Source organism: Phycodurus eques, chromosome 11, assembly GCF_024500275.1.
Source record: "Phycodurus eques isolate BA_2022a chromosome 11, UOR_Pequ_1.1, whole genome shotgun sequence".
Classification (NCBI taxonomy): domain Eukaryota; kingdom Metazoa; phylum Chordata; class Actinopteri; order Syngnathiformes; family Syngnathidae; genus Phycodurus; species Phycodurus eques.
Genome location: NC_084535.1, coordinates 13,251,957 through 13,264,933, shown reverse-complemented (window position 1 = coordinate 13,264,933; position 12,977 = coordinate 13,251,957). Strand labels below are relative to the sequence as shown.

The window sequence follows — 12,977 nt, the reverse complement described above, 5'->3', positions numbered from 1 at the left end:
CCTCTGGGCGCTGTGCTGTCTGTGATCTGCAAAAATTAACTGACAACAAGATGGGCCAATAGGAGACCGTGATGTAAAATATGACCAATCGGTGTTGGGCATAGGCGGGCCCTGTTGTATTAGCGTTGCATCCGCTCCCCAGTGTGATCAAGGTCCTACAGTTTGCAGTTCATTTGTTGTTCTTTTCTGGGATATAATTGAAGGTTATAGATTAATGTTTACCGGATGTTTGGTTTTGTCCTGTTATATGCCTAAAAACTAGTCAGATGGGATTGGATGTTCTGTTAATTATATTGCCTTACCAAGAAATTCATATAACATTTCTGCCTTTTCAATTAGAATCCCCTCAAGTCAAGCACACTGGAAGAACGCCTATCCTGTTTTGCTCCAATTCTGTGGAAAAAAGGAAGAAGCCACCGTGACCATGTCCGAGATTTATTCCTCCCATCCTGTTTTTGATCCCGGATCTTCCATCTGAGCCATTGTAGCAGGGAACAAGAACTATAGGAAGTCTCTCCCTCACTCTCCCTGATGGGGATTTGCGATTTAAAGGAAGTGACATGTTCCTCGCTGAGTCCATTCCCTCAGGAAAGAACACAACTGGAAATGGAACAACAATTAATTTGGCACCAGTCAATTGCTAATTAAGTTCATTATAAGAGTTGGAGCACAAGCCGTTGGGTGACCTCATTGACCTGCACACAAAGTCTCACTGTTCTCTCCATCTGAGCATCTCCAATCACATGCCCTGAGCCCAGCACACACAAAATACATTCAAAAGTAGAGCAAGCGTGTTCAGTTTTTTAACCTGCAGGCTATTTACTTGAAATGTGCCATTGTTGTGCTCATAGAGTCTCCCTGTAGCTTTGATTGGTCCAATTAAGGCTCCAGACAGTGAACAAAAGACTGGAGTGTGTACATGTTGAAGTGTGAGTGTCTTGGCAGACAGTATTGATTTACAGCCTGAACAAAAGAACAACCTCAGCATGGAGACTGACAAAAGAGACAAATGAAAAGCAGGCTTTTTATTATTGTATTGTATGACACTAAATATGTTTAACAAATCAGTCAGTGGCGCATCACCATTTTGGACACATTGTCTTTATTTTCTCGTTGGTCCAGTGTGTCTGGGCTCACCTCCCAGAGCCCCGTCGCCATGGTGACCATTCACACTTGATAAACACACACAATGAGACAGCTTGAATGTGACTGTTTAATTCCAGCTTTTCCCTGTCACATTCGTACATATTTCCACTATAGTGCCGTTGAATGAGTGAAAGACTTAATCCACTTTATTGCCTTATGAATAATGCATGAAACATTAACTAGATTGGATTGCCTCACATTAGTGTCGCTGCCCCAGTCCATTTAAGCTTCGCAAATATGGACTAAATCAGACTAAAAAGCACCTGGTGTGCCATAAATTGGTCCAAATGGCTAATCATAAAAAATCCTCTTGTTAAAATCATACACATGAATACAAAACAGATACAGTGGAACCTCTGGAACATCTAAGTCACATAATTTGGAATGTGACCAGACATTTTTCAAACTGTTACGTCTCTAAAGTCACCCAAAAATTTTAACTGTTCACACCAGACGTCTGCAAATCTCATGAAACCTGATTTACAGTAAAAGCTCGATGGATTGACTCCGGGTCAATTTTGCTTTTTCTTTGGCTTTTTGTCTAAATGCATTCAAAAAGGCGCTGACCTGATTGTACTTCACAAGGGTTCGGCAAGCATCAACTATACTATTTCTCTTGGCTTTTTGTGACTTATGACACTTATACAGAAGAAGATCCATCCTCAACAAGGGGTACCAAAGGGGGAGTTTGCCATGTTAATCTGTTAGAAAGATTTGAATGTAGCCTCACTTCACTAATTCCCCAATATTTTTTTCGGGCATTTTTTATTTTCTGGATGTGGATATTCCATCCTAGTATCATCAGAGCTCCTGAAGCCCAAGGTAACAAACATGTCAGCGCGAGGACACGAGGGTGTACCTGCTATGAGTGTGCATGCGAGTGCACAGCAAATGAATGGCACCTCATCAATCATGGTTTCTGTTTCTGATTTGTTGTTTTTTCTTGGGCACAGAGGTTTCTGGTAAATCAAAATCACAGCCACAAGATGGGGCTACAGAGGGCTGAAAAAAAGTGTTTTATATATATATATATATATATATATATATATATATAAGAAACTTCCCCTTTAAGGGAGGAGGATCTGAGAAAAATATATACTGGAAGTTATAAGACACTGTGACTTTTTTTTTTTTTTTTTACAAATGAAAGCAGGTTTTGTTTTGTGCTTTACAGTGATTAGCTTCTTTTTACACCTGTGTGACAATTTAGAATGCTTAAACAAATAGATGCACGTCACCTCCAAATTTCACCTTTGTCATTAAAGTTAAAGCAGTATTTTATCATTTTTAAAATTCCATAAGGGGTTAACATATTTTTACACTTGTGCGACAATTAGCAATGTTAAAAAGTGAGACGCCTAAATCAGAACTGCCATGCAAGTCATTTTTTGAAGTACAACTTTGTCATTATTTTTTTAAATGAATATTACAGTTCTTAATTTTTTTCTTTTTTCTTTTATTATGAAAAGATGACAGATTACAATGAAACCGACAAACAAAGGAACAACAATTTGTCTGTCAAGAATATTAAAAAGATCACAATTTAAACACATGAAGGTTTTACGAAGGTGATTCTTTAATCTTGGACGGGATTATTCCTATTTACATTATTCCCTATGGGAACGATTGTTTCTAAAGCTTAACAAATTTGAATGGCTTCAACGAGCATACTGGAATGAATTGTGTTCGACTTTAGAGACTCTACTACTCTTGGTTTTGTAATCATACTGTATAAATACTGTACGTTATCACCAGTCATTGATCAGAAACGTTTTATTTATCTCTAGTTTATTTCAATTACAGTACAGTACTCAACGGTTTGCTGTGACATGTGTATGGAGTGCAGAAAAAGCATCAATCAAGTGATCATAGGTGCAGTGTCTGAGGTAGTTTCTGGTTCTGAATCCCCAAACTCAATCATTTCCTCCATCTCTCGCTCCACCACCTCCTTCCGACCTCTCATCCACGTGGGTCTCCTCTCCTTGCTCTTCCTATCTTTTGGTGTGTTCTCCAGCTCCAGCATGGCCCGAAAGCTGTCTCCCCCCATCTCGGCCAGGCCGTTGCACTCATCCCTGGTTGCTAGGGCAACTCTTTTTCCCGTCACCATGTGGAGGAAGGAGAGCGTGTTGTCCGAGGCGACCCCCTCTGTCACATACCCCGTGGTGGGGCCTTGGCTGCTGTAACTCTCCTGCGATCTTTTAGATGATTCGGTCTTTGTTTTCTTGCTGAGTATGAAGTTGAACAAGGCAGTCACTAGAAGCATGGTCCCTAAAAGCGTAGAAATTTATATGAATGGCATTTAGGTGTCCAAGGTTTGAGGTTCTAAGATATACTACAAGGACAGCTTAATTTTACCTGGAATAATTGCATGCCACACCAACACAGGATGCAGGAAACAAACCACAGACATTATGGAATAATAGAGGAACTTATGAAAGCCTCCAACCTGAGCCATCTTCCCCCATAATGTAAAGAGCTGACAGTCTGGAGGACAGCTGCAGATATGGCAGAGAACTCCTCATCAGCAACTGTGTAACTATGGCATGTTCACATGAGAATTTAGTATGAATTTATATCCCAATATGCCAATTCAAAAGTTGGTACATTCTGTAAAACAAAAATAAAAACAGAATACAATGATGTGTAAATCCTTTTCAATCTACAGTATATTCAACTGAATACACTACAAAGATAAAGATATTTAATTTTCACAGTGATGAACATTTTTGTTTTTTTTCTTGCAAATATTCTCTCATTTTGAATATGATGCCTGAAACATGTTCCAAAAAAGCTGGGACAGGGGCAACAAAAGATTGGGAAAGTAGTGAAATGCTCAAAACACACCTGTTTAGAACTGGTTAATTGGAAACAGGTGAGTCTGATGACTGGGTATCAAAGGAGGATCCCTGGAAGGCTTAGTTGTTCACAGGCAAGGACGGGGGTGAGGTTTGCAACTTTTTGAATAACTGCGTGAGCAAATAGTGCAACAGTTTAAGAACAACATTTCTCAATTTACAATCGCAAGGAATTTAGGGATTTTACCATCTATGGTCCATAGTATCAGAATCTGGAGAAATCTCTGCACTTAAGTGGTGGGGCTGAAACATAACATTGAATGCCTGTGACCTTTGATCCCTCAGGCAGCACTGCGTTAAAAAATGGCATCACTGTGTAAAGGATATTGCCACGTGGGCTCAGAAACACTTCAGGAAACCATTGTCAGTGAACACAGGTCGTTCTAAAAATGCAAGTTAAAACTCAACAATGCAAAGCGAAAGCCATATATCAACAACACCCAGAAATGCTGCTGGCCAACGTCTCTCGCCCCAAGCTCATGTGAGATAGGCTGACACAAAGTGGGAAAGTGTGCTGTGGTCTGACGAGTCCACATTTCATTCATTTTGTTTCTGAAAATCATGGACGTCGTGTCCTCCGGTCCAAATAGGTAAAGGACCATCTGGCTTGTTATCTGCGCAAAGTTCAAAAGCCAACATCATGGCATGGGTAACTTGCACATCTGTGAAGGTATCATTAATGCTGAAAGGTAAAAACATGTTTTAGAGCAACATACTGTATGCTGCCATCCAAGCAACATGTTTTTCAGGGACGTCCCTGCTTATTTCAGCAAGACAATGCCAAGCCACATTCTGCACATGTTACAACACTGTGGCTCATAGTAAAAGAGTGTGAGTACTAGACTGGCCTGCCAGCAAGTCAGACCTGTCTCCCATTGAAAGTGTCTGGCGCATTATGAAGTGTAAAATACGACAACACAGACCCTGGACTGTTGAGCAACTGACGTTTTACATGAAACAAGAATGTTAAAGAATTCCAAAAAGCTTTAACAATTACTTTCCTCAGTCCCCAAATACTTTTTGATTGTTGTTAAACAGAGAGGAAAAGGAAAAGTAATCTAACACAGTTGTAAACATGCCCCTGTCCCAGCTTTTTGGGAAAGTGTGGCAGCCATCAAATTCAAAATTTGTGAATATTTGCAACAACAAAAAAGAAGTTTATCAGTTTGAACATAAAAGATATTCGTAGTGTCTTCAATTGAATAAAGGTTAAAAAGGATTTGCAAATTGTATTCTGTTTTTATTTACGTTCTACACAATGTTTCAAATACATTGGAATTGGGGTTTGTAAAATTTAAATAGTAAAACATATTTATTTCAAAATTAAATTTTGCACTAAACACTTTTATGGAACTAATATGACAAAACCATAACTCTCAAACCCCTTCTAAATGATTTGAACTATTGTACTGTATGGAATATCAACATCGTATATCCATCATGTTTGTGGATTGTGTTGCTGTGTACCTGCACATGCGCACTGTTTTTCATCACTTTGAATGATTGACATCTAAATGACATCTAATTAGACCAATCAGAGGACATGATATTGAATCCATTAATTTAGCCAAAAAATACAAATGTCATACTTGCTGATTCCAACTTTGTCAGCAATCTAAAGTAAAAATAACAGCATTTATCGCGCTGCAAATAATTTGAAATGTTTCTCGCAGTCATATTGATTGATCATACAGCTATGGAGTTTCTAAATTACCAATGATATCTCCTCAAACATCAAAGGTAGGACAAACCGCGATGGGAGCATTCGCCATGTCGTCACCAAATGATCACGTGGTGTGTTAGTTGGCAAAAAGGCCCTCCAAGTCAACGGCCGACCAAGAGTGATCAAGTTAATAGCGCTTATTTTCATTAATTAATAAATGGTAGTGTCCTGTAGCATCATATATTTGATAAGAATGATTCTAAGAGCTTTTACGTCATCCCAAAGAAACCTGAAACTCATTGAAAGCTTTACATACAGACATTGTACTTGACACAAGTGGAACCTCTGGGAACGTTCGCGAAATGTCATCATGACGTAATTGTGGGCATTATCGATGTCCGTCTTGGCTTTAGCTTTTTGGTTGCTAATATGGATTGCTATTATTATTGACTTTTAAGGCGGTTGCTGATTAAATCTTATTATTAGGGATGTCCTGGATCACATTTTGTGCACCAGAGTCCGAGTCTTTGATTTTAAGTATATATGCCAATACCAAATCCCAATCCCATACATGTACAGTAACTATCAAAATTCAACTTTTAATATATAAAAGAACAACCAAAAAATAAATTGGGAAAAAGTAAAATAATAATATTAAAAATACAGAAATGAAACAAGAATATATTTAGCAAATATAAATGACTTTGGTAATCATAATTAACCTAAAACAGGAACGTTTCAGTCTGATTTCATGTCAGACGGTCAGGGGGCAAATGAACGTTTCGGCTGCTCCTTTGCATGTTAGGGGTAGTGTGGTGCGATGCATGATGGAGCAACACGTTTGCACTGCATACAAAGCATAGAAGAAGAACGTTAACTCGTTTTTCACAGATCAAGAAGAATACGTGTTACTTAGTTTGTGTATAAATGTTTGTTATTTGAAGGAAAATCCCACCGGTGAGCTAATGCTAATTCTAGCTAGCCCGTCAATGGGGGTTTCCATTGACTGTTAGCATGAAGCTTGCAAGTTCTAAAACGATCATGTGTCTTGTATTTAGATATGCAATGTGTGATTGTTTAGTTTAACAGTAAACTACACCTGGGGTGTCATTAAACATTTCAAAGCACGCTGTGCGTGTCTCTGTGTTTGTTTGTTTGCTGAAGACATTTCAACTTTACCCCATAAGGCTTTTTCAGTTCTTGAAGGTTCCTCCCAATCCAGAATCTGGACATTGCCTCAAAATCCAGAGACCCAAACTCAGCTATGTTGTTTATGCAGTGCAGTGTAGTGAGGAGTGCAATGACCTCTACATTGGAGAGACCAAGAAACCTGTACACATACACATGGCACAACATGGGTGAGCAGTGTTTTTCATCTCATGAAGAAGGACATTCCTTTCAGGACAGCGATGTCCAAATTGTGGAGAGGGAGGACCGCTGGTGTGGAAAGTGTGGAAAAAAGCCATCTCTGTCAAACTAGAAAGGTCCTCTCTAAACAGAGGATGAGGGTTGCGCCATGATCTATTTTCCGCTTGCAACAATGTCCTATCATCTCTCTCCAAAAGAGTTTCTTGTTCCACAAGATGAGTAGACATTAAAAAGCTGTTTTGCCACCAGGCAGATATTGGTTAGGATGATTATTCACCAGCAACACCTGGCAACAACAATAACCCTATTGTGACCATCCCCAGGGGACACAGCTACCAGAGACATAAATAGGAAAACTCCACACTTAAAACTATAGCGCTGAAGAAGCCTTTTGGATTAAAGGTGAAACCTCTTCAACAAACAAGAAGGGTCCAGTTGATTCAGTTCATTCTTTATATTTTATGTTATGGTGTCAGTACAGAAAGTCAAGTTGAGTACTCACGGCAGGCACATGAGCAAAAGTGCATCCAGGAAATAGGCCAACTCAAATATCATGATGCCAACAGAGGACACTCTGGTGAGGAACAAATCATTATTTTGGACCACATGTATTCAGCAACCATTTTTAACAGACTGAAACATGTCAGCTTGTGTGTGAACTCGGACTTTTTCTGAATAAAGGAGCGGTAAATACTGCCGGTAATAGCCAGATAACCATCTTATGAACCAGAAAAAAATGCCCCTGGGACAAAACTCTTCACATGGATAGCCTCTTCTTGGGAAACACACTATGAACAGACTTGAGTCTCTCTCTGGGAGAGCAGGGAGTGCAGCTCTCCTGTCGGGGAAGCTTTCCTTTGGCTCCATGTTAGTTTGGATGTGAACTGAACAAACAGCAGAAGCCTTAAGGATCAAACTTGAAAACAAATATATTCGAGCAAGTTCTTACAGCAGGTAGATGCCAAGGCTGTTGAAGTCTCCCTGTTGTAGCGTCTCCACTCCTACAGCACACAACACTGAAAAGGAAATGCAACTCATTTCACTTTTGGGGGTTAGCAGGTTTTGTCCACTAGATGTCAGACTTTGTTCACTATTTCTCAAGCAATAAATTAGTCTGCAAGGGTGGTCTTTGCAATGCCTTATTTTACGTTCATACATTCCCTGCAAATATAAAACAAGCCAGATTATTGCAGATTTGAGATACTATAGTGACACATGTTTTCTATTCCAAATAACTGCAAATCTGATTTGAAATGCATTTTCTCCTGACATATTTCCTTTTAATTTAGGTAGCTTTCACCTTTTTACATTGCAAACTGGCAATTGTTGACCCATTATGGTTTCTGTTCTTGACTCCCATGTATGTGTAAACTGCTGGTCTACTGAATTGACATTTGATGACTGGAGGAGTCTTTGACTTCAACGAACCTATTGTCACGTTCAAGAAACCAGTTTGATGATTTGGCTAAGTGACATTGTATTACTGGATGAGGTCCTCTGAAGATGGTAGACTGAGGCCATAAACGTCATGGTCTGGAAGCTTTCTTCCCCTCTTGGTGTGAATGTAAATGCATTGAGTCACCTGTGCCCTGTGATTGTCTGGTTGGATAGCTGGACTTGCTTCTTGATTGTATTTCTCAACTGTAGATGTGTTCAGGTGACGATAAAAGATTAGATTGATTTTTGCGCTTGAGTAAACCTCAAGTAAGCTGCCACAATTTAAAGCATCCATTCCAAGAGTTGAAAGTGATGTCTTGGTCACTGAATTGTGCTAATGACTTACTCGTGTTCATTATTACGATTTGAGCCCCGGGTTCAACACAGTGCCGGTTAGTAACTTGATATGACTGCATTTCCTCTTATCTCTCATCCTGACTTCATGAATGATCAATGGTACCATATCATATACAGTATTTGTTTAGTCTGAATGAAAGTATTCTTTGGAATACCAGCTAGAAGCAAGTGATGCTTGGCCAAGACTTGTATTGACAGCAAGGAGCTGAGCCAAATCCAGCTGGCAGTATCCTCAGACTAACAGTGAAAACAAAAAGGCCAAATTGTGCCGAATGTTGACATTAAATGCAATGGCTTGCCTTTGGGAAATGCAAGAGCGACATCTGATGCCTTAAGTGCTAATGACAGTACTATAATTATCGATTTAAGGGTAATGGCGATTTGACCCCCAACACCACCAAATAACTTTGACAGAAACGAGCTAAAGAAGGGCACTCAAAGTTGAATGTTATGTTATTTAATTTTATCCTTATAACCTTCTGTGTAGTTTTCGTATAGTGGGTTGTGACGTGAGATGTTCAATTGCAAACGTAAATACGAGCGGTTCAAGTAAAAATATGGTTAGGTTACATCAAATAAAGAACTAACTAAACACTTTGGTACAGTTGAGAGTTTGATGAAAGAAATATGGTTCCCCTAAAATTAGATACTATTTTGCCTTGGAAGTTATAGGTGAGGAAATCTACACATGGAAACAGTTTTTATGGGCGCCTTAGCCGAAATGCAACGATACAATCAGCACCAGAGGGAAATCAGGAGAATGCTGCTAAAAGCTTGCTGCTCATTAATAGAGTGTGGGAGGGATAAACACTGTATGTAGACCAGTTGAAAATCAGGGCAAAAGCCTACCCTATTTAATTGTATGTCTATAGAAGACACACACAGAGGCAGACCGACACATAAAATTTGCACACACAGGCGCACACACAAGGGCAAATGTACAGTAATCTCATGAGTGTATAAAACCACATGAGCTCAAATAAGGCCAGTAAACCTGCTGGTTGCAGAGACATTAGTTGGATGGCGCATGGCTGTGTGAATGAGCAGCATCTGCAACTTTTTCAATTACAGTGCAGTACAGTAGAAGTTGATTAACAACGGACTAATGAGGCTAACTACTAGTTTGTACAGTAGGGGATGCGACATCGTAGCCGAGCTAAAAAAAAAAAAAATTAAGCAATTATCAGTTTCACTCTCTATTTCACGTTTACATGTAAATATGTATGCCACACATGTATTTCACACTTTTATTATATATGAGGATAGACTTGCATATTTTGCAAATGACCACGATACTGGTCTCATTTTTGGTCAAATATTTCACCACGCTTGTAGCATAGTAACCTATGACTCTATGCTGTGCTGCGACAATGAAGTGTTACGACACTGGGTCGTATAGCGACACAAGTGTCACGATGTTAGTTTCGTGTTGTGAATGTGTGGGAATTCCCTTTTCATTCGCACACAGTTACTGTCAACGCATTTTGGATATAACATTTTGGCGACAAAGATGGCGCATGAGTTCACGCAATACCCTTGTCCTTGTTCCTCGCCGCCAGTGCCATTGTTCCACTGGTATGAATATTTTAAGACCAGACGCGATAGGAATAGCCAAACCTGGTGTGGCTAACTGCTATTCTTGTCCACAACCAGCTTATTTTCATTGATTCTTATTTTCATACTCTCCGATCCACGCAGACGTACGAAGACGGTATTGCCTTGTTTGCCGGACATTTCGCTGCTCCACAGAGCGTTACAGTTTTGGCATCGGCAGCAGACGGGCGAGCCGAAGGTCCTCTGTAAACTGGCCGATTGGAAGACAAGAAAATCATGATTAGCGATTAGTCCACTTCAACCTTTTAACGTCGATGCTGTCATGGGTGTGTGTTATGGTTGTTGTCTTCCCCCTGTCTCGTACACACCTGCTCCTGAGAGCATCTTCCCCACCTGTGCCTCGTTTACCCTAATTACCCCAGGCATTTAACCTCGTGTCTCATTCTTTCTGGTCGCCAGTTCGTTGTACCTTGTTGTCACGTTCCAGCATTCCCTGTTTCCACGTCACCGACTCATAGTAAGCCTAGACCCTGTTCTGATAATTGACCTTGCCTTTTTGCCCCACGTTTTTTTGGATACTGTTGGCTTTGCGGATTGCCTGCCTGTGTACCGACATCTGCCAGTTTATTAAACTTCTCTTTTTGCAACTGTCCATTTGAATTGGAGTCGTGCATTTTGGGTCCTGTCCTTTGTTGCGTTCATGACAGATGCAGAAAAGTAAAGTCGCCTGGACGCTCATCGACTAATCGGTTTGACCCCTGTGGTACAGGTATGTGTCTGTATAGAAGAGCTACACCAGCATTTGCATATTGATGAGTGCTCCACTGTATTTCAGCAAAGTGAGGTACTTAGAGGTCAAGAACACTGTCTGCTAAGGTCTGACTCTGACAATTAACCTCCAACCTCCTACACTTACAAATTGTAGTCTCACTGGGCATTTCGTTGATGCTCATTTGTACCTTAATTTAACCATCCAGTGTGTTTATTTTTGTTGTTCTATTGTGTGACACTATTGTAGAGAAAATGGGAAGACTGAAATGTTTATTCATTTTCACTGACATTAGTGTTCAGGTGTACCTAATGCTTTGACCAATGAATGTGTGTTGGATGGGTCAGCTTCATTGTGGTTTCCAAGAGGATCAGTTGGTAACTATGAGCAAGAATGATGAACAAAGACTGGATGGAAGTAGAAATGTTGAAGCACTGGATCATCATCATGGAAGTAGAAGTAGAAATGTTGTTAAAACATTTGATTGGAGCAGAAAAATTTACTCATTCTTAATATTTAGTGGAGACTGTGGGTTATTTTTTTAGTCGAGTGTATGGAATACAAGTAATTCTTTACAGCAGTGTGTTTATGTTGCCACACATGACTTTTGAAACAATATTGTTTACTACTCTGTGGAAGTGTCCCGCACAGATTCAGCATCATATTATGCCTTTGACTAGCATGCTGCTACACTCTTGCCTCAGGAAATTCAGAACCTCTGTTAAAGAATCCAAGAGCAACAGAACAAATCACGAGGTTCTGTAGTCTGTCTTGTTTCATCAGAAATAACCAGTCACCATATATCCTACCTGTGGCTGTAGAAATGCCAAGAATCCTGCATGCAAGCTCAACTATAATCCACCAACCGCTCTCTGAGTTGTCCATGACAACGGGGACTCTTCCTCCCCAGAAAAAAATAAATAACCTCTCCTCTTTTATGCTATCTGAAATAGTTTGTTATTAGGAAGTTCCTAGGGTAATATTCTAGAAACATAGCTGACCCTTAGCTCGACAAAGGATGATGTGATGCCTGAAGCCTCTTAGCTTGGTCCGGTTCAACCTTAGTAAGGTTTGTGACTCAGTAATGACCCAATTGTTAATCAGTCTCTCTCTCTCTCTCTCTCTCTCTCTCTCTCTCTCTCTCTCTCTCTCTCTCTCTCTCTCTCTCTCATTCAATCACAATCAATAAATAAATAATAGAAACTCTTCTTCATTTGTGTCACTATGTCTGTATTATACACCCCCCAGGTGGCCAAGGTGTGCACAATGGAAAGAGCAGCACAATGTTCATTGAACTGAGGCAAAAAATGTGACAAAAACGGTTTATTCCTTTACATTTGATTTAATTGTGCAATAATATATGTTTTATATAGTAAAATATCATTGTGCTTGCAATGCTATTTTTCTTATTTAAAACATGATTTTTTTCTTTTTAGGAGGCTGGAATAGATTGATTGCATGTCTACTCATTTCAATGGGGAAAGATGATTTGAGATAGTGTTTGTAATGGATACACAAACAGGGTCCAGAATTATCAGTCATGTGGCATGACTCACCCCTAAGCTGCAGAAACCAGGGACCCTTTTTACTTGTCCTCCTTTTCTAAAAAGTTTTTTTTTTCATATTCGCAAGATGTTGGTTGTCTCTGTCTAATCAAACTATCAGCAAACACTTATTTTTCTCCGAAGTCTGCAGTAATGCATGCCGTCTGTCCTCTCCCCCCCAAGTTTCACTTTGAGTGCAGCCGCCCCCCCCACCCCCCGCACAGGAGTAAACAGCACTCTGCATTATGAGCTGACACATGCTTGGCTGCACACTGCTGTATGTT

At 39.9% G+C, this 12,977-nt stretch overlaps 1 protein-coding gene across 1 annotated transcript; it reads right to left on the bottom strand.

Annotated features, from left to right (window-relative positions):
• Positions 1-2,937: 2,937 nt before the first annotated feature.
• tmem72 (transmembrane protein 72) lies at positions 2,938-12,198 on the bottom strand. The gene is made up of 5 exons (XM_061689551.1): positions 11,959-12,198; positions 7,982-8,048; positions 7,535-7,606; positions 3,502-3,641; positions 2,938-3,414 (listed from the first exon to the last, which is right to left on the bottom strand). The coding sequence occupies exons 1-5, from the start codon at positions 12,032-12,034 to the stop codon at positions 3,005-3,007; spliced, it is 765 nt and encodes a 254-aa protein (XP_061545535.1). The 5' UTR covers positions 12,035-12,198; the 3' UTR covers positions 2,938-3,004.
• Positions 12,199-12,977: the final 779 nt, after the last annotated feature.